General features: G+C 45.3%; 1 protein-coding gene across 2 annotated transcripts in view; it reads right to left on the bottom strand.

Moving 5' to 3' along the window:
• LOC138642353 (collagen alpha-2(VI) chain-like) overlaps positions 1-22,726 on the bottom strand; it is a 668,325-nt gene that overhangs the window by 295,421 nt on the left and 350,178 nt on the right. For both annotated transcript variants that reach the window (XM_069730466.1, XM_069730467.1), the window contains 2 exons: positions 20,078-20,140; positions 19,131-19,184 (listed from right to left, as the gene is read on the bottom strand). In XM_069730466.1, coding sequence (XP_069586567.1) covers positions 19,131-19,184; positions 20,078-20,140 — 117 coding nt within the window. The remainder of the gene's footprint in view (positions 1-19,130; positions 19,185-20,077; positions 20,141-22,726) is intronic.

Genomic DNA, 22,726 nt, shown 5'->3' with positions numbered 1-22,726 from the left:
GTCATTAAAGTTTTGTCAATTAACATAAGGAAAAGAAAGAAAAAAGATGCAGAGAAATGGCATGAATAGGAAAGTCAACATACAAAAGCATTCCAGAAGAAAAAAGTAAAGAAATACGAATGGAAAGAAAGGAAGATTCAAGAATATTACACTGAGGATACATAAAACAGTCAGCCTTGTATACGTACCCGCTGCCGTCTTTCCACCCAACCTTGACTCCGCTGCTCCTGGCCAGTCTCTGCCGCAGATGAAGAAGAGCTCTAAAAAAATGAAAAACAAAAATTGCCCCATGTGTGGATGTGACAGTGAATACTTACCAATCGGACGAGGCAAGTACTCACTTCACTGACATGCTCGACTTCTGATGGCCCAGGAAGAAACTCCTCATGAGAAGAAGCCGAAGAAGGAGACATTCTGATGCATGTAGAAAGAAAGAAATAGCAGAAATTAGGACATGTAGAGACAGAAAATAGAAAATAAAGGCATTGGCTTGGATATACTCACATTGTTTAGAGGCTTGTTTTCTCAAAGGTGCTGTGGTCTGTATGCTCTGTTTGGCTGTCTGCTGTGGTCCGTCTGTTCTGCTTGGCTGTCTGTTGTGGTCCGTCTGTTCTGCTTGGCTGTCTGCTGAGTAGTGACCTGCAAATATTCACTACCTCCCTTTATCACCTACTATATGGGGGGTGGCTTATCAGTGTCTAGACATGTTGTTTTCAATTGAAACGCATGCATTCACGAACGCAACCAAGCGCATGTGCTTGTGAACACATGCGTTCATATAGACAGCAATACGTTTTTTTTGGCGCAAACCTTGCGCAATCAACCGCATGCGTTACCAGGCGGCAAATTGACGTCTCTAAAAATTACTACATGTTGCCTTTCTGCGCCAAGCCGCAAGCGACGAAACGACGCATGCGTCATAAAACGCGAACAATCACAAACGCTTGCGTTCCTAATGTTAAATATAGGAATACACAATGCATGCGGATATATGCGGTACAAACGCAAATGTGAAACTGGCCTAACTGAGCTGTCTGGCCCTGATCCCTGCCAGACATAGTTTGTACTTCCTGGTGAGTGTTAGCCGGAGTCTGTTGTTCTGTTCTTACTATCCCTTCGTCTTGTCCTTTGGCTTGATCTGCCATCTCTTGTTATTGACCCTGGAGTGTGACCTGACTTATGCCTTTGTCTTTTCTCATGGTTATATATGTGCTCACTTGGTATTGACCCCAGAACGTCTGACTTTTCTGCCTCACGCTCTGTCCATAAGTAGTGACTACCATCATATTATGTCTGGCCATACAGTATACATTTTTTTTTCCTGACCAATAGATCCAGTTTGTGCACTTTGTGATCAGGTGACAAATCTGACCCAGATGGTTCAGGATTTAGCCAAGGATCACCAGAGGCTAAAATCATCACAGTACCATCTGCAGGATCAATTTATTATTCTGAATGCTTCCCAATGGTCTCTGGTATCGACAGTAGTAATATCTTCTGGACTCGCTGATGTGCAGTTGCCCACCCTGAACCAATTGTGGTACTTCCTGACAGATTTTTGGGGAAGATTGATATATTTAGGGTATTCAGGGAGAAGTGTACATTATTGTTTTACGCTATGACTATGGTCTTCTGGAGATGAGTCCAAGTGGGTTGTATAGTGCAGCGGGGTGGGTGCAGTGTGACAGGCAGTGACCATAGGGAAACTTCACAGCAAAACGTGTTTAATTTCAAAAACTTACACAAGTGTACAGCACTCGGTATCCTCCAGTTTGCAGCCGGGAAACAAAACAGTCCATAAATGCGGCTGGTTGCCGAGGGCAACTGCACCACTGTATCACGCTGTGGGGTGCCAGGAGTTCATTCTGCTGGGCTCTGTGTTTCTCTCACACAGGCTGAGCTTTTGCAGTGCCGACTGCTCTGCTCGCTGCCAAACTCCACTCTCACTGACACACCCAACCCTCTGCTGCAAGGGCTTTTATAATAACCTGCGGCCATAGGCGACAGGGAAATCCCGTCTGGGGGGAGGAAATGAACCCAACCCCACTACCTTCCTGTAGTCTGTTTAAAAAATAAAAGCCCATGACAGGTTTTACTAAATCTTCCTTGAACAAATAGCTTGCCCAAAGCCAACACTCACTTTTATTCTGCATTGCACCCACAGCTATACCTGTGACTGCAATGCATTCACATGGCCTTCATATGCTTCTTTGCACATCCTGAGGGACACATAGTGACCCTTGCATATAACACCAGTCACTGCCTGACATACCTGCCCTCTGTTCAAACTTGTGGGGCTGAACATCTGTCACCATACAGGGGGCCGTGACAGGGCATCTGCGTTTCCCTGTGACTTCTCTGCCTAATGTTCCACTGAGAAACTAATGTTTTGTAGGGACAGGAACCATTTGGGGACTCCAGAATTCCTCTCTTTTGCGTTTCTCATCCAGAGGGGTGAGTGGTCCATTATTAAATTAAACTGACGCTCAAGCAAATAGTAGGGACTCCAAGGCCCACTTAATAGCCAAACACTCCTTCTCCACTACGCTATAATTTCTCTCTGCCAGGGTCAGTTTCCTACTCAAATAACTGACTGGATGCTTATTCCCATTCACCTCTTGCAACAGCACTGCTACTAGGCCTACCACTGATGCATCTGTCTGCACGATAAAGGTTTCCTTGAAGTTGGGGCTGATGAGTACTGGCTGTCCACACAACCCCGAATTCAAGGACCAGAATGCTTTCTCCGCTTGAGAATTCCACTGTGCCATCACCGACTTCTTCCCTTTTAAAAGTTCCATTAGTGGTGCTGATTTGCCAGCAAAATTGGGTATAAATTGGAGGTAGTACCCATTGATGCCAAGGAATGCCCTCATCTGTTTGGTACTCAACAGCCTGGGCCAGTTTTGGATAGCCTCAATCTTGTTTACTTGGGGTTTGATAACCCCGCGGCCGGTCACGTAACCTAAGTAAGGGGCTTCTGTGAGTCCTATGGTGCATTTCTTTCGGTTTGCTGTTAACCCCGTGATTCTGAAAGACTCCTGCACTGCTTGCACCTGGGACATGGAAACAGGAACACATGGGTTACTCGCACAGTGAACAAGTCTGTAGGAACATGTTCACACACCACCAAGAAACTTGAAGACACAAAAGAGCATAGTAAAACCAAAAACACTCAGTTTCAAAAAAATCACAGTAATCTGCAAGTGCTAGTAAAAAAATGTAAAAAACAGGGTATTTGGTTGACTTATGTCTCGTAGACAGACAGTTTTTCCTGTTAGCGAACATATTAAAGCTATGATACTGGAAGAGTGGAAGGAGGCGGAACGTCGGCTGGTATTGTCTCGTGACTTTAAGGGTCGCTTACCATTCGACCCTAAAGAAGTCAAGCTATGGGAGGAAATACCTAAGATTGATGTTCCTGTGGCAAAGGTCGCCAAAAAGACTGCCATACACTTTGAGGACTCATCCAATTTGCGCGGTCCTATGGACATGAAGGCTGACATACTTCTTAAAAGGGCCTGGGAATCTTCTGTGGCCTTAATTAAGACTAACATAGCAGCCACTTCGGTGGCAAGATCTATGTACCTATGGATGGGGCAGTTGGAGGAGCATCTATTCAATAAAACCCCGAGGTCCGACATTTTGAGTTCCCTTCCCATTATGAAATCAGCCGTGGCGTTTCTATCTGATATGACGGCGGAGTCAGTTAGATTTTCAGCCAGAAGTGGCTCTTTGTCTAACGCGGCTAGAAGGGCGGTTTGGCTAAGATCCTGGTCAGGAGATAATGCCTCCAAGACCAAGCTCTGCTCAATCCCCTTTTCAGGGTCAAGAGTATTTGGACCTTCTCTAGATACTATCCTAGAATCTGCCTCTGATAAAAAAGGGGTTTCCAGAGGACACACCTAAAAAGCCTCAGTCCTTTAGGAGAGAATTCCCCTTCAGGAAACAGTTTGATTTCAGAGGGGGTAGGTCCAATAGAGGATCCTACAGGGGTTCCCGTAGCCAGGGCAATAAGAACAGAAATTTCTTCTTCAGCCCATCTTCTAGATCCAAAACACAATGACGCCACATATATTGGGGGAGGCTTCGCCACTTTGCAGAGAACTGGGCTCAGATCACTCAGAATCAGTGGGTCCTCCGAACCATGGCAGAGGGTTACAGCATCAAGCTCTACTCCCCTCCTCCGGAAAGATACATTGCCCCTACCGTTGTAACGCAGGACTCTGCCATGCTGATAGACTTGCAGGACATGCCCTCTTCGTCAGTCATAATCCCGGTCCCTCCGTTAGAGGTAGGCCAGGGACACTACTCTTCCCTATTCTCCATCACAAAACCGTTCGGCGACTCCCGCACGATAATAAATCTAAAACCTTTGAACGCCTGGGTCAGGTACAAAAGGTTCCATATGGAATCCATATGATCAGCAATTCTCTTCATAGATTGGGATGCTGTAATGTGCACTCTCGACCTGAAGGGTGCCTATTATCAGGTCCCTGTCCATCCCTCATCTCAACGGCTTCTGAAGTTTGCCGTAGCTCTGCTGTCTCGGACCTGTCACTACCAGTTTCAATGCCTGCTTTTCGGGCTCGCCTCAGCGCCCCGTATATTCACAAAGCTGGTTTCGGAGATTGTCGCCTTTCTGAGAAACCAGGGCATCATAATAGTTCCATATCTCGAGGACTTTGTCCTCTTGGCAAAATCGCCAGAGACACTGTCAGCTCACAGAAACCAGACAATATTAGTAATGGAACAATTAGGCTGGGTCATAAACTGGCAGAAGTCCAACTTGATTCCGGAACACAGGAAGATCTTCTTGGGAGTGTGCCTAGACTCCAAACGCAGACTACTGTATCCCTATTACCAGAAGACAAACTGGAGGCAATCCAGATCAGGCACCTACTAGAACACAGAGCTTCCATAAGGATGGCCATGAGAGTGTTAGGCCTAATGACTGCTTGTATACCATGCATCAGATGGGCACAGTCACATTCAAGACCTCTGCAGAGACTGATTCTCTCCAATTGGGATCACCGCCTGTCTTCACTGGACAGTACCTTGAAGCTAACGAATCCAGTATGAAGGTCTCTCCATTGGTGGACACAACCAGAGAACATAAGAGTCAGAGTGCTATGGTCCACTTCCCCTTATGTAGTGATCACTACGGACGCCAGCGCGTGGGGCTGAGCAGCCCATTTAAAGGGCAGAATTCTACAGGGCAGGAGGCCAGCACACGTCAATCACAGCTCCTTCAACTTCAAGGAGCTGTATGCCGTTTGGGAGGCCCTGAGAAGGAACTGACACACGCTCGCAGATCGTCATGTCAGGATATTATCCGACAATGTGACAACAATTTCATTCCTGAAACATCAAAAAGGCCCAAGACACTGTCCGCTCCAGGATCTGGCGGGAAGAATATTTCGCTGGGCAGAAGATTCGGCCCTATCCGTATTTGCAATTTACCTGGAAGGCTCTCAGAATGTGATAGCAGACTACCTGAGCAGAAGGAGGGTGTGCCCAACAGAGTGAGAACTCAACCAGGACATCTTCCAGGAGTTATGTCTTTGTTGGGGTACTCCCAGAATAGATCTGTTTGCAAACAGAAGAAACTCGAAGGTCTCAAAATTCTTCTCTCTGAACCCATTGGATCTCCCGGACGGGGTGGACACTCTGAGCCAAGATTGGGTGGAACCCCTCTCATATGCATTACCACCTCTGGCGCTATTCCCAGCTGTTCTCTGGAAATCAAGGAAGACCGAGCTCAGGTCATTTTGATCATTCCATACTGGCCAAGAAAGAGCTGGTTCCCTCTGCTAGGGTCCCTGGCAATCGAGAACCCAATAGAGCTTCCTCTCCGGGAGGATGTAATTCATCAGGATCCAATTTACCACCCGAATCCAGGAAAACTCCCTCTCTCAGCATGGATCCTGAAGGGGACATCTTGAAAGCTAGAGGCCTATCAGATCAGGTGATAGCCACTATCAAAGCCAGCAGGAAGGCAGTCACATTGGCAATCTATTTAAAGATTTGGAAACGATTCTGTCTGGAAGGTGGCAGGTCCGATGTTGCGGCAGATACTCCTGACATACCTGGAATCCTAAATTTTCTGCAGGCTGGGTTCAACAAGGGCCTTAGACCAAGCACCTTGAAGGTGCAGATCTCGGCACTTAGCTCCTTTTTTGACTATCCGCTAGCATCACACCCATGGGTAGTTAGATTTATCCAAACTACTCAGATTACGCCCCACCATTAGACAGTTGACTCCTCCCTGGGACCTCAACCTGGTCCTCAGGTTCCTGTGTAAAGACGCATACGCCCTGGCTGATAATATGCCCATATCAATTCTCACACGGAAGACAGCATTTCTAGTGGCAGTCACCACGGCCAAAAAGGTTGGGGAAATCCAGGCCCTATGTACCAGAGATCTATATCTACAAATTAGAGAGGATAGTTTAATCCTTAAACTCGATCCCTCATTTATCCCAAAAGTAGGCTCGGCAAAAAACAGAAATCAAGAGATCGTATTACCTTCATTTTCTAACAACCTGTTGTGAATTCTACTCTTGGGTTCCCTCCAGTGGTTGTAGGTGGGAATGCAGTTGTCTCTGAGTCACAGACCTGGCCAGGTGTATCGGATGATTACAATTCTGACTGGGATATTTAAGTGGGCAGGATCCTTTAGCCCTCGCCAGTAGTCAATGTTCCTTGTGAAGTGTTGGATCACTTTCTGGCTTCTCCTGCTCGCTGCCTATTTCAGCAAAGATAAGTGTTTGGTTTTTGTTTCTGTGGCACACTGCCAGTGTGCTTGTTTCAGTTTTATTCCTGCTCTGATTGTAGGATTCACTGGAGTTGCAGATTTATGCTCCTACATCTTTTAGTAAAGATGTAGGAAGTTTTTGTATATTCTGCTGTGGATGTTTTGAAGGGTTTTTATACTGACCGCACAGAACTCTGTCCTATCCTGTACTATCTAGCTAGAGTGGCCTCCTGTGCTAATCCTGTTTTTCTGCCTGTGTATGTTTTTTCCTCTCCGACTCACCGTCAATATTTGTGGGGGGCTGTCTATCCTTTGGGGATTTTCTCTGAGGAAAGATAGTATTCCTATTTCCATCTTTAGGGGTATTTAGTTCTCCGGCTGTGACGAGGTGTCTAGGTGTGTTGGGTACACTCCACGGCTACTTTCAGTTGCGGTGTTAAGTTCAGGATTGCAGTCAGTACAGTGGCCACTTTCTCCAGTGAATGTTCTCATGCAGCTCCTAGGTCACCAGATCATAACAGTACTACTGGCCAACAATGAGTTAAATGCATCTCAGAAGAAGGGAAGGAAGCTCTTGAGCCATTTTTTTTCTCCAGTCTGTTTTGTCTTCTCCTCCCTCTTTATCTCTGGGTGCCTGAGGAGCCTGGTGCAAGCATGAATGTTCAGGAATTAGTTTCTCGTGTAGACCAGCTTGCTGCTAGGGTGCAAGGTATTTCTGATTATATTGTTCAAACTCCTGCTTTAGAAACGAAGATTCCTATTCCTGACAGGTCTAAATTTTTGAGTTTTAAAAACAACTGTAAACTGTTTTTTTACCTGAGACCTCGATCCTCTGGTGATTCCATTCAGCAGGTAAAAATCGTAATCTCCCTGCTGCGTGGCGACCCGCAGGATTGAGCGTTTTCCCTGGAATCTGGGAATCCAGCTTTGCTTAATATTGACTCCTTTTTTCAGGCTTTAGGACTATTATATGATGAACCTAATTCTGTGGATCAAGCTGAGAAAACCTTGTTGGCCTTGTCTCGGGGTCAAGAGGCGGCAGAATTGTATTGTCAGAAATTCAGAAAATGGTCTGTGTTGACTAAATGGAATAATGATGCTTTGGCGGCAATTTTCAGAAGGGGGCTTTCTGAATCCGTTAAAGATGTTATGGTGGGGTTTCCCACGCTTTCCGGTCTGAATGATTCTATGTCTCTGGCCTTCAGTTTGACCGACGCCTGTGGGAGCGCAGAACTGTGCGCTCTGTGGCGTTATCCTCAGAGCGAATTTCTGAGCCTATGCAGTGTGATGGAATTCTGTCTAGAACGGAACGACAAGGTTTCAGACGTCAAAATAGGTTGTGTTATTATTGTGGCGACGCTTCTCATGTCATTTCTGTCTGCCCTAAGCGGACAAAGAGGATCGCCAGTTCAATTACCATCAGTACTGTACAACCTAAATTTCTGTTATCTGTGTCCTTGATCTGCTCATTGTCATCATTTTCTGTCATGGCGTTTGTGGATTCAAGCGCCACTTTGAATTTAATGGATTTTGAGTTTGCCAAGCGTTGTGGTTTTCCCTTGCAGCCTTTGCAGAAGCCTATTCCTTTAAGAGGCATTGATACTACACCCTTGGCTAAAAATAAGCCCCAGTTTTGGACACAGGTGACCATGCGCATGGCGCCAGCCCATCAGGAAGATTGTCGATTCCTGGTGTTGCATAACTTGCATGATGCTATCGTGCTGGGTTTTCCATGGTTGCAGGTACATAATCCTGTGTTGGACTGGAAGTCCATGTCTGTGACTAGTTGGGGTTGTCAGGGGGTTCATAATGATGTTCCTTTGATGTCAATCTCCTCTTCTTCACCTTCTGAAATTCCAGAGTTTTTGTCTGATTTTCAGGATGTATTCGATGAGCCCAAGTCCAGTTTCCTTCCACCGCACATGGACTGCGATTGTGCTATTGACTTGATTCCAGGCTGTAAGTTTCCTAAGGGTCGACTTTTTAATCTATCTGTGCCTGAACATACCGCCATGCGGAGCTATATTAAGGAGTCTTTGGAGAAAGGGCATATTCGGCCATCTTCTTCACCGTTGGGAGTGGGGTTCTTTTTTGTTGCTAAAAAAGATGGTTCCTTGAGACCCTGTATAGATTATCGCCTCTTGAATAAAATCACGGTCAAGTTTCAATACCCTTTACCTTTGCTTTGCGATTTGTTTGCTAGGATTAAGAGAGCTAGTTGGTTTACGAAGATTGACCTTCGGGGGGCATATAATCTTGTTCGTATTAAGCCGGGTGATGAATGGAAATCTACGTTTAATACGCCCGAAGGCCATTTTGAATACCTTGTGATGCCATTCGGACTCTCTAATGCTCCATCTGTTTTTCAGTCCTTCATGCATGATATCTTTCGGACTTATCTTGATAAATTCTTGATTGTATATTTGGACGATATTTTGATTTTTTCCGATGATTGGGAGTCTCATGTGCAACAGGTCAGGATGGTATTTCAGATCCTTCGTGACAATGCCCTGTTTGTGAAAGGGTCTAAGTGTCTCTTTGGGGTGCAGAAAGTCTCTTTTTTGGGCTTAATTTTTTCTCCTTCGTCTATAGAGATGGATCCGGTTAAGGTTCAGGCCATTCATGATTGGATTCAGCCCACATCTGTGAAGAGCCTTCAGAAATTTTTGGGTTTTGCAAATTTTTATCGCCGTTTCATTGCTAATTTTTCCAGCGTGGTTAAACCCTTGACCGATTTGACGAAGAAAGGCGCTGATGTGGCGAATTGGTCCTCTGCGGCTGTCTCTGCCTTTCAGGAGCTTAAACGTCGATTTACTTCTGCTCAAGTGTTGCGCCAACCGGATGTTTCTCTTCCGTTTCAGGTTGAGGTTGACGCTTCTGAGATTGGGGCAGGGGCCGTTTTGTCTCCGAGGGATCCTGTTGGTTCCTTAATGAAACCGTGTGCCTTCTTTTCACGTAAGTTTTCGCCTGCTGAACGCAATTATGATGTCGGCAATCGGGAGTTGTTGGCTATGAAGTGGGTGTGTGAGGAGTGGCGACATTGGCTTGAGGGAGCTAAGCACCGTATTGTGGTCTTGACCGATCATAAGAATTTGATTTACCTCGAGTCTGTTAAACGGCTGAATCCTAGACAGGCTCGATGGTCCTTGTTTTTTTCCCGTTTTGATTTCGTGGTCTCGTACCTTCCGGGTTCTAAGAATATTAAGGCTGATGCCATCTCTAGGAGTTTTTTGCCTGATTCTCCTGAGGTCTTAGAGCCGGTCGGTATTCTGAAAGAGGGGGTGGCCCTTTCTGCCATTTCCCCTGATTTACGACGGATTCTTTAGGAATTTCAGGCTGACAAACCTGACCGCTGTCCTGTGGGGATATTGTTTGTTCCTGACAGATGGACTAGTAGAGTGATTTCTGAGGTTCACTTTTCCGTGTTGGCCGGTCATCCTGGCATTTTTGGTACCAGAGATTTGGTTGGTAGGTCCTTTTGGTGGCCTTCATTGTCACGTGATGTGCGTTCTTTTGTGCAGTCCTGTGGGACTTGTGCGCGGGCCAAGCCTTGTTGTTCCCATGCTAGTGGGTTGCTTTTGCCATTGCCAGTCCCTGAGAGGCCCTGGACGCATATTTCGATGGATTTTATTTCTGATCTTCCGGTCTCCCAGAAGATGTCTGTTATCTGGGTTGTTTGTGACCGGTTCTCTAAGATGGTTCATTTGGTGCCCTTACCTAAATTGCCTTCCTCTTCAGATTTGGTTCCGTTGTTCTTTCAGAATGTGGTTCGTTTGCATGGTATTCCGGAGAATATTGTGTCCGACAGAGGTTCCCAGTTTGTTTCTAGGTTTTGGCGGGCCTTTTGTGCTAGGCTGGGCATTGATTTGTCTTTTTCTTCTGTGTTTCATCCTCAGACAAATGGCCAGACCGAGCGAACTAATCAGACCTTGGAGACTTAAGATGCTTTGTGTCTGCTGATCAGGATGATTGGGTGGCCTTCTTGCCATTGGCCGAGTTTGCCCTTAATAATCGGGCTAGTTCTGCTACCTTGGTTTTGCCTTTCTAATTTTGGTTTTCATCCTCGTTTTTTCTTCTGGTCAGGTTGAGCCTTCTGACTGTCCTGGTGTGGATTCTGTGGTGGACAGGTTGCAGCAGATTTGGGCTCATGTGGTGGACAAGTTGGTGTTGTCTCAAGAGGAGGCTCAACGTTTTGCTAATCGTCGTCGGTGTGTTGGTTCCCGGCTTCGGGTTGGGGATCTGGTCTGGTTGTCTTCCCGTCATGTTCCTATGAAGGTTTCTTCTCCTAAGTTTAAGCCTCAGTTTATTGGTCCTTATAGGATTTCTGAGATTATTAATCCGGCGTCTTTTTGACTGGCGCTTCCGGCCTCTTTTGCTATCCATAATGTCTTCCATAGATCTTTGTTGCGGAAATATGTGGAGCCCGTTGTTCCCTCTGTTGATCCTCCGGCCCCTGTGTTGGTTGATGGGGAGTTGGAATATGTTGTTGAGAAGATTTTGGATTCCCGTTTTTCGAGGCGGAAGCTCCAGTACCTGGTCAAATGGAAGGGTTATGGCCAGGAGGATAATTCTTGGGTTTTTGCCTCTGATGTCCATGCTGCTGATTTGGTCCGTGCCTTTCATCTGGCTCGTCCTGATAGTCCTGGGGGCCCTGGTGAGGGTTCGGTGACCCCTCCTCAAGGGGCGGGGTACTGTTGTGAATTCTGCTCTTGGGTTCCCTCCAGTGGTTGTAGGTAGGAATGCAGTTTTCTCTGAGTCACAGACCTGGCCAGGTGTATCGGATGATTACAATTCTGACTGGGATATTTAAGTGGGCAGGATCCTTTAGCCCTTGCCAGTGGTCAGTGTTCCTTGTGAAGTGTTGGATCACTTTCTGGCTTCTCCTGCTCGCTGCCTATTTCAGCAAAGATAAGTGTTTGTTTTTTGTTTCTGTGGCACACTGCCAGCATGCTTGTTTCAGTTTTATTCCTGCTCTGATTGTAGGATTCACTGGAGTTGCAGATTTACGCTCCTACATCTTTTAGTAAAGATGTAGGAAGTTTTTGTATATTCTGCTGTGGATGTTTTGAAGGGTTTTTATACTGACCACACAGAACTCTGTCCTATCTAGCTAGAGTGGCCTCCTGTGCTAATCCTGTTTTTCTGCCTGTGTATGTTTTTTCCTCTCCGACTCACCGTCAATATTTGTGGGGGCCTGTCTATCCTTTGGGGATTTTGTCTGAGGCAAGATAGTATTCCTATTTCCATCTTTAGGGGTATTTAGTTCTCCGGCTGTGACGAGGTGTCTAGGTGTGTTAGGTACACTCCACGGCTACTTCTAGTTGCAGTGTTAGGTTCAAGATTGCGGTCAGTACAGTGGCCACTTTCTCCAGTGAATGTTCTCATGCAGCTCCTAGGTCACCGGATCATAACAACAACCCTGCCAACGCAAGGGAAAGAACCCTTCATTCCCTTGACGTCAGGCAGGCGGTCTTAGATTACCACCGGTGAGTGCGCTTTCATTTTTCTTTCTTTTGGACACTTCTATATGAACTGTTTTTTCTTGGAAGCGGCACCCAGGTGGAATGCCCATGGCGACTGATGTTTTATTTTGACAAAAGGCATATACGGTACATTGCATATACCCCTGAGTCACAAGGGTCTAACTAATTACGGCAGTGCGGGTGTCATATCTCTTCAGTTTGGACTTAGATTACCTAGCAACCACCAGTTCTTGGCAGGTAGATCCAAACCTGTTTATCCTTTTTGTAGGAAAAAATAGGGGTAAGAAGGCCTCTAAGGCCTCGATTGCTCGATGGATCACTTCGGTGATTTCTGAGGCCTACCAGTCTGAAAGGGTCCCCCCTCTGGCAGGTCTACATGCACACTCTACACGAGGGATATCTGCCTCCTGGGCTGAGAAGGCAGGTGCCTCTTTTGAGCAGATTTGTAGGGCAGCAAAATGGGCAAGTGCCAACACCTTATGTAAACATTATAAAGTTGATCTCCTGTCTGGTCAACACACTGCATTTGGAAGAAACGTTCTCCAAGCGGTAAACCCACCCTAATGAGGTGCTTTGGTACTCTCCATGGTGCTGTCAGGAGGGACGTCCTGGAAAATAGGCATTAGACCTACCGGTAATTATGTTTCCAGGAGTCCATCCTAACAGCACTGGTTGTTCCCTCCCCGTTCTGTTGCTATGTCATATGATGTAATATGTTTCCATCATTAAAGTATTTTTTGCATTTTCATGAGGTGGTTCTTGTTACAACACTGAGGATTTGGGGGTGGGACATGACCTTTAAACTCCCGTGTGTTTCCTGTCCCAGCAAGGGGGAGGAGGACGTCCTCCATGGTGCTGTCAGGATGGACTCCTGGAAACATAATTACCGGTAGGTCTAATGCCTATTTTTACATCTTTTCACTAGCACTTGCGGATTACTGTGATTTTTTTTTAAACTGTGTGTTTTTGGTTTTACTATGCTCTTTTGTGTCTTCAAGTTTCTTGGTGATGTGTGAACATGTTCCTACAGACTTGTTCACTGTGCAAGTAGCCCATGTGTTCCTGTTTAAACTCCTTGTGGGCTATCTGCACAAAAGCTGTTCCACTCAGTGTGTCCACATGGACATTTCCTCTCTGAACCCTGTTCACACAGGTAATATACAGATGATCAGGTTTTTAAATACATCAGATAGGGATTGCATACATCAGTTAGGACTGCTCTATATGGGTATACCTTGACGTTTGGTGGAGCAGCTTAATATACATTTTTTGCAAAAAACGGATCAACCAAATACCCTGTTTTTTACATCTTTTTATTAGCACTTGCGGATTACTTTGATTTTTTTGAAACTGAGTGTTTTTGGTTTTACTATGCTCTTTTGTGTCTTCTTGTACCTGGGACATGTGGTTATCCCAGTTGGTACTAAAGATGACTATGTCATCCAAATAGGCAGATGCGTATTTCCGATGAGGCTCCAACACAATGTCCATCAGCCTCTGGAATGTGGCCGGAGCCCCATGTAACCCAAAAGCAAGACAACATATTGATAGAGACCCTCTGATGTGATAAAAGCGGTCTTTTCATTTGCCGATGCCATTAACGGGCCCTGTCAGTAACCTTTGGTGAGATTGAGCATGGTGAAGTACTGGGCCTCCCTCAGTCTCTCAATTAGCTTGTCCCCATGGGGCATTGGCTAAAGGTAAAACTTGTATACCTCATTCAACTTCCTGAAGTCATTACAAAACGTAAAGACCTGTCTGGCTTTGGAATCAGCACAATGGGGCTAGCCCCCTCACTTTGAGATTCCTCAATGACCCCTAACTGGAGTGTTATGATCTGGTGGCCTTGGAGCAGCATGAGATGTACTCTGGAGAAGGTGGCCCCTGTACTGACCGCAAACCCTGAACTTAGCAGCGCAACTAGAAGTAGCCGTGGGGGGTACCTAACTCTCCCTAGACCCCTCGACACAGCCTAAGAAACTAACTTCCCCTAAAGACAGAAACAGGAAACCTATCTTGCCTCAGAGAAAATCCCCAAAGGACAGACAGCCGCCCACAAATATTAACTGTGAGAGGAGAGGGAAAAAACACACTCAGACATGAAATCAGGATTTAGCATAGGAGGCCATACTAGCTAAATAGAAAGAATAGAACAGAGTACTATGCGGTCAGTACTAAAACACCAGAAAATATCCACCACAGAAAATACAAAACACTACATCTGACTAAAGACATGGAGGGTATATCTGCATCTCCAGAGACACAGCAAGGCTGCAAAAAATACTTCACAGACAAAGCTGGACAAGACAAAACATGAAAATGCACAGAACTATAAGGTCCACAGCAGGTGGACAGCAAAAACAAAGCCAGGACTTATCTTTGAAGAAAAGCACAGCGAACAGGAGAGATCAGAAGGGATGTGAATCCTCCAAAAACAATGGACAACTGGCAGGGACCAAAGAGCCCTGCAAAGCTATATACCCCAGTCAGTTTTGCAATTAGTAGATACACCTGTCCAATCCTGCAGTCCAGGCACAACTGCATTACCCTCTACAACCACCGGAGGGAGCCCAAAAGCTGAATTCACAATACTGGAGTATTTGTTTCACTTCTGCTGCGATGGCTTGCCTCTGGGCTTCTGGCACCCGATACAGCTTCATCTGTACCCTTACCCAGGGCTCGGTGACTCTGTCATGCTGGATCATTGAGGTCCACCTGTTATGACCTGGTGGATAGGAGCACCCGGAATGACCTGATAGTTAAACCTCATACAGGACGAGCTCTGGGATGTGGGAGCTCTGCTGACCGCAAGCCCTAATCCTATCACACACACTAAAAGTAGCTGTGGAGCGCTCCTGACCAGACCTAGAAAATAAAGCCTACCTTGCCTCAGAGAAATTCCCCAAAGGCAAAGGAAGCCCCCCACATATATTGACTGTGAGTAAGATGAAAGTCACAAACGCAGAGATGAAACAGGTTTCAGCAAAGGGAGGCCAGACTTACTAAATAGACAGAGGATAGGAAAGGTAACTTTGCGATCAGCACAAAAACCTACAAAAGACCACGCAGAGTGTGCAAAAAAGACCTCCGCACCGATTCACGGTGCAGAGGGGCCACCCTGCATTCCAGAGCTTCCAGCTAGCAAGACAAAATCATGAAAACCAGCTGGACAAGAAAACAGAGAACAAAATAAGACTATAAGGAACTTAGCTTCTGCAGGAGAAGGCAGGTCACCAGAGAGATCCAGGAGCGAACTGAACGAATGCAAAAACATTGACAGCTGCCATGGAGTAACGATCTGTGAGGAGTTAAATAGAGCAGCCAACCAAAGGATAACCCACGTCACCTGTGCAAGGAACCTCAGAAGCAGCAGCTTCACTCAAAGCCACCAGAGGGAGCCCATAGACAGAACTCGCCGAAGTACCATTCACAACCACAGGAGGGAGTTCGACAACAGAATTCACAACATCCACCCCGGCAGCTCTGAGAATACGTCTGTGTTCTGTTTTACTAGAGCCCACGCCTCCCGTCACTGCTGTTTGGTGAGAGCATCATTAATTTTAACCTGAGCCCCGGCGGTGTCCTTGGTCAGTTCCAGCGGGTTTCCTGGTGGTACGACCTGAGTCACCTCTGTGACCAAATATTCCCGGTCCTTCCAGGCTTTGAACAGGTTTACTTACATGGTATAATTGTTTGGGTTCCCTTTTTTTCGAGTTGGTACACCCTAGAATTTACTTCTCTGACCTTCCCCCATATCTCACATGGCCCTTGCCACTTGGCCATGAGCTTACTCTCTGGGGTGGGCACTAGTACCAACACCCAGTTCCCTTCTTAAAGGTCCTGACTGTGGCTCTCTTATTGTACGTGTGGCTTTGTGCAGCCTGGGCTCTTTTACTATAGGCCATACTGCTTCAATCCGGTCCTGCTTGTTTGCCACATGCTCAATTACCCTTCAATGCCGAGTGGGCTCCTGTTCCCACATCTAATTAGCTACATCGAGCAGTCCCCTTAGATGCCTGCCATATAAGAGCTCAAACGGGAAAAATCCTGTGGAAGCCTGAGGTACCTCATCATCGAACATCATATAAGGCAACAACATGTCCCAATCCCTTCCATCATTGGCGACCACCTTTTTGTGCATGGCTTTGAGGGTCTTATTAAACCTCTCCACCAACCTGTCGATTTGTGGATAACACACCGACGTACGTAGCTGTTTAATCCAGCGCAGCTTACATAGCTCCCTGGTCACCTTGGACATAAATGGAGTCCCCTGATCTGTAAGGATCTCTATTGGCAGCCCAAGGCGACAAAACATTGCAAACAGCTTGCGGGCGAAATGGTATCACCTCTGGGTACTGCGTGGCATAATCCACTACGACCAGAATATGTTGGTGGCCCCGGGCGGATTTCACTATGGGGTCACATGGAAAACGCAGCCGGTAGGAGGAACGGACCAACCCCACTACCTTCCTGTAGTTCATTTAAAATATAAAAGCCCATGACAGGTTTTATTAAATCTGCCTTGAACAAATAGTTTGTCCAAAGCCAACACTCACTTTTCTTCTGCATTGCAACCACAGCTATACCTGTGACTGCAATGCACTCCCACGGCCTTCATATGCTTCTTTGTGCATCCTGGGGGACATAACGACCCTCGCATATAACATCGGTCACTGCCTCACAGTTGGTATAATTATGTCCCTATTGCATGGGGGTTCTCAGACTTGGGAATTCTCTTTGTCCCCACTAGCCCCAGAGCGTTCTTCTGTTAATGCTGTTTTTGAAACTTTAGGGATTTATGATGAACCTGACAGGGTTTAGGTCTCAGAGGTTAGATCATGAAACTGACGCAACTGGGCATCACTGCTGAGGATTATAGTTAAGAGTTCCAGCAATTGACATCTCAGGTTCTGTGGAACGATGCTGCTCTCAGGTTATGGATACTCTTATGGATGATCTGGCTTTGCATTCTCCACGTTGTTCTTTGGGGAAGTCCATGACTCAGGATTTTTGTATGGATCGTAGTATTCGGCAGAGATGTTATGAGCGACAAGGGGTTTTAGTCATTCTTCCAGAGACTGTTTCCTTACCTGAAATGGAACTAATGGAGCTTGTAACAGCCTACTCTTGTACCGTGGAGAGGAGATGTTGGCGTGATCTCAAAATTTCTTTGATACATGGCCCCATTCATTATTTCATGTGCACGGCTCAGTCGTCCCTTTGCAGAGAAACAGCCCCAAAGCATGATGTTGCCACCCCCATGCTTCACAGTAGGTATAGTGTTATTTAGATGCAACTCAGCACTCTGTCTCCTCCAAACACGACAAGTTTTGTTTCTACCAAACAGTTCTACTTTGGTTTCATCAAACCATATTATAGTCTCCCAATACTATTCTGGATAATCCAAATGCTCTCTAGCAGACGGGCCTGGACATGTACTCGCTTAACAGGGGGACATATCTGGTACTGCAGGATATGAGTCCCTGGCGGCATAGTGTGTTACTGATGGTAGCCTTTGTTACAGTGGTCCCAGCTCTATGCAGGTCATTCACAAGGTCCCCCCATGTGGTTCTGGGATTTTTGCTCACCGTTCTTGTGATCATTTTGACCCCACTGGGTAAGATCTTGCATGGAGCCCTAGATTGAGAGAGATTATCAGTAGTCTTGTATGTCTTCCATTTTCTTAATATTGCTCCCACAGTTTATTTCATCACACCATGTTGCTTGCCTATTGCAGATTCAGTCTTGCCAGCCTGGTGCAGGGCTACAATTTTGTTTCTCGTGTCCTTCTACAGCTCTTTGGTCTTCACCATAGTGGAATTTGGAGCGTGACTGTTTGAGGTTGTGGACAGGTGTCTTTTATACTGATAACCAGTTCAAATAGTAATGAGTGAAGGATAGAGGAGCCTCTTAAAGAAGAAGTTACGGGTTTGTGAGAGCCATAAATCTTGCATGTTTTTAGGTGACCAAATACTTATTTTCCACCATATTTTGCAAAATAAATCTGGCCAAATTGGACAAGGTGATTTTCTGGATTTTGCCAAATTGGATAAGGCGATTTTCTGGATTTGTTTTCTCATTTTGACTCTCATAGTTCTGGTCTACCTATGATGTCAATTACAGGCCTCTCTCATCGTTTTAAGAGGGAGAACTTGCACAGTTCGTCGCTGACTGAACACTTTTTTTCCCCACCGTATGCTCTGGCTCAATTTTTTTTGTTCAGCAATGTAATCAGGTCGCTGTACATATATTTCATTGTAGGATGTATATGGATTTGTAAGGTACTGTTAATTCTTTAATCATCTATCATTTATCTCACATGCCGTATTTTTCGGATTATAAAACACACTTTTTCGCAAAAAAATTTGTGGGGAAAATTGGGGTGCATCTTATATTCTAAATGTAGCTTACGAGGTGGGACGTCCGTGGTGGAGGGGGTCCCAGCACACAGGGTCACTGCTGACGCAAGCTGGCGGCAGGAGTGGGGTGATGCTGCGGGCCCACGGGCTCGGAGAAGAGGGAATTTGGCAAGGGAAGGCTGGACTTTCTCGCCCTACTCCTGCTGCATGCAACAGCAACCCTACCTCCTGCTCCTGGGACCCCGCTCCTCAGGAGCCACCCAGCCATCCCCCAATAAGCTACCATAAATGTGGACTATAGAAAGCAGCACCATTTTCAATTTTATTTTAAATGTATTTATTTTACCATTTTCCTCGCTAAATTTTGGAATGCGTCTTATGGTCCGGTGCATCTTATCAAGCGCAAAATATGGTAACTTTATTCAATATGAGACTATTCTTCAAATGCGATTCTTACATTTGTGTTATTTTGTATTTGTATTACTTGTGTATTATTTTCCAACTTATAAATAAAAATTCATCTTAACTCACTTTTGATCCTTTTATTCCAGGAAGACCAATATTTCCTCTGTAGCCAGGAGGACCCTATGTTACATGCAAAAGAGTAGCAATAGAATTGTTAGTTTTCAAAAGACCGAGCAAAAAGACAAGTTCAGAACTGACGGTAATATTATATGGTGTATTTATACAGAGTTATATTTAAAATGCATTTTAAAGGGACACTGTCACCTGAATTTGGAGGGAACAATCTTCAGCCATGGAGGCGGGGATTTTGGGTGTTTGATTCACCCTTTCCTTACCCGCTGGCTGCTTGCTGGCTGCAATATTGGATTGAAGTTCATTCTCTGTCCTCCATAGTACACGCATGCGCAACGCAAGATTGCACCTAGTGCAGGCATGTACTACGGAGGACAGAGAATGAACTTCAATCCAATATTGCAGCCAGCATGCAGCCAGCGGGTAAGGAAAGGGTGAATCAAACACCCAAAAACCCCGCCTCCATGGCTGAAGATTGTTCCCTCCAAATTCAGGTGACAGTGTCCCTTCAAGCATATGTTTACTAATTGTACTTTTTGATGCATTTTTTTTCTGCATGCAAATCTGCAGGTTATGGCCAGAAAACTGAAGTGACAGTAACATTCATTTTTGGAGCATGCTTTTGCGGCTTTTTCTGCATTTTAGCGTCTTCTTCATTTGATTTTTGTTGATAAGCCATTTAGCTCTTAATGTAGAAATATGTAGCAAAAATTTAGAAAGAATTGACATGCTATGTTTTTTTGAAAAAGGAACTCCGGTCAATAAATGCAAAAAAAAAAAAAAAAAAAAGGATTATGTGAATGAGATTTTACAAATCTCATTGATTTTGCTGCTAATGAAAAACATTGGGTTTTTTTCCACCTGAAGGAGCGTACATAAAAAAATGATGCATCTAAACAAAAGAATATTATATTGTAAACACATCGATTAAAAAAAATCACCTTTTCACCTGCATCTCCTTTAAGTCCAGGTTGTCCTGAATTACCTTGCTTTCCAGAAAACCCCTGTAATAAAATAAAAAGGTTTGGACATAATACATGAGTAATAATTTAGTTAATTATGTCAATAGACGACAGCAGTAATCATTAGGCATTTAATACAATAAATGGCCGAGAGCATGGTCACAGTCTACCAAAGAAAAACGCTCTCCCTAACATCAAAGAATATAATCATATATACGGGAGTGTCACTCCTAAATATCAAAATACTACACCAGCGAACAAAAGGAGAGTATCGACACCAATTTTAGTAGAGAAAAAGTGTACAAAATTTTATTTATATATAAATACAAAACAGATAACATAAATATACAAAAACATGAAAGACTATAAAAAATTCCTCCATGCAAAGAGGAGGAAAAACCAACCGGTACACAAATGGTAGACCTCACCGATGCATGTACAACCTGGGTAGCTAGTTCTAAGAGTACTAATGGAACAGGATTTGGGAAGGTATCAATAATGAGGGATAATCCCCCTGGTGCCACACAGGCCCCATGTAGTGTTAACCCCTTAAACAATCCTGAATACAGCAAATAATTAAAGTATTCTACACTTACCCATCATAGGTCTGCGTCGGTGTGGCCTTCCCACTACCCCTGACGCGCGTTTCGCGATAATAGCTTTTTCAAAGGGGAGGTGTTATTTGTGTCTCACTCATATTGCGCCTTTTGTAGGGTGTCAGCACCTGAGTGTAATTGGCGCATGCACGCCCAGATCCCTCCACACGTAAAAGAGTGCAAACACAATGGGCGTCAAACAGTGCGGCGCGCATGGGGGCGAAACAATACACCCATGGTACCAGTATCCATCCGCGCCGCACTTACCAGATGCCATTATGATGGAGCAGCGTGGAACAGATTACACTTATGTACGCACTATATGTTTTCGTTGTTCATGTTATTATTTGCTTTGTATTTCTGTCTCCCCCTATATTCTTTCTCCTGGTTATAACCAAAATGTGTCTCCCCTTTTTTTGACATAATATTTTTGGATTAGATCTCTGCATGGGTGCAGGATGGATTTTCAGTAGGGTGCTGACACCCTACAAAAGGCGCAATATGAGTGAGACACAAATAACACCTCCCCTTTGAAAAAGCTATTATCGCGAAACGCGCGTCAAGGGTAGTGGGAAGGCCACACCGACGCAGACCTATGATGGGCAAGTGTAGAATACTTTAATTATTTGCTGTATTCAGGATTGTTTAAGGGGTTAACACTACATGGGGCGTGTGGCACCAGGGGGATTATCCCTCATTATTGATACCTTCCAAATCCTGTTCCATTAGTACTCTTAGAACTAGCTACCCAGGTCGTACATGCATCGGTGAGGTCTACCATTTGTGTACCGGTTGGTTTTTCCTCCTCTTTGCATGGAGGAATTTTTTATAGTCTTTCATGTTTTTGTATATACGGTATATGTTATCTGTTTTGTATTTATATATAAATAATATTTTGTACACTTTTTCTCTACTAAAATTGGTGTCGATACTCTCCATTTGTTCGCTGGTGTAGTTAATTATGTCAATAGTATCTTTTACAGGAGGAGGTGGTCTGGGATCTTCAACGGGATCCACATGCAACACCAAATGGGTAGAGACAAATCAGAAGGCAGGTGGGTGCTCGCAAGGCTAGTGAGCACAGCCAAACAGGAAAAATAGAGAGGATAGCGGCACACCACTGATGAAAAAATGAAAAACTTAAGCTTTTTTCATCAGTGGTGTACTGCTATCCTCGCAGTATCCTTTACAGTAAACTTGAAGGGAATGTGCCATAAACAAAAAGATCAATCGTTTAACTTCACCCCGAGCCTGTTTTCACCTCAATGACCAGGCCAAATTTCACAATTTTGACAATTGTAATTTCATGTGGTAATAACTCTGAAATTCTTAAACGGATCCCACTGACTCTAAGGCCTCTTTCAGACGTCAGTGTCTCCGGTACGTGTAGTGACAGTTTTCTCACGTACCGGAGACACTGACAAACGTAGACCCATTCAAAAGAATGGGTCTATGCACATGTCTCCGTGTTTTCACGGACCGTGTGTCCCTGTTGAAAACACGGAGACATGTCCGTTTTTCGCCGGCAGCACGTACCGCAATACGTGCCGCACACTTGCACACGGAGAATAGTGTGCACTCTCCTCCGTGTACACATACCGCCCGCAGGAGAGACAGCGCTACAGTTAAGCGCTGTCCCCCCTGCGTGCGGTGCTGTATCCAGAATTCATCCCTTCTTCCCAGCAGCATTTGCTGGAGAGAAGGGATGAATCATCTTTTTTTTTTTCTTTCACCTTAAAAATAAAGTTTATGCGTCCCCTCCCGCCTCCCATCCCCTGTGCGCCCCCCCGGCTGGCCAGGAAATACTCACCCAGCTCCAGCGATGTCTCCTCTCAGCGGCTGCAGCCTGTGCTGTGTGAGCGGTCACATGGTCCCGCTCATTACAGTGGGGGAATATGCGCATATTCCTCACTGTAATTAGCGGTCCCACGTGACCGCTCACACAGGAGAAGCTGCCGGTGCTGAGAGGAGAAAGGAGACATCGCAGGAGCTAGGTGAGTATTTCTATGCAAGAGGCCGGGCAGCGCACGGG

This window comes from Ranitomeya imitator, chromosome 6, assembly GCF_032444005.1.
Source record: "Ranitomeya imitator isolate aRanImi1 chromosome 6, aRanImi1.pri, whole genome shotgun sequence".
Classification (NCBI taxonomy): domain Eukaryota; kingdom Metazoa; phylum Chordata; class Amphibia; order Anura; family Dendrobatidae; genus Ranitomeya; species Ranitomeya imitator.
This window is presented reverse-complemented; position numbering and strand designations above follow the sequence as displayed.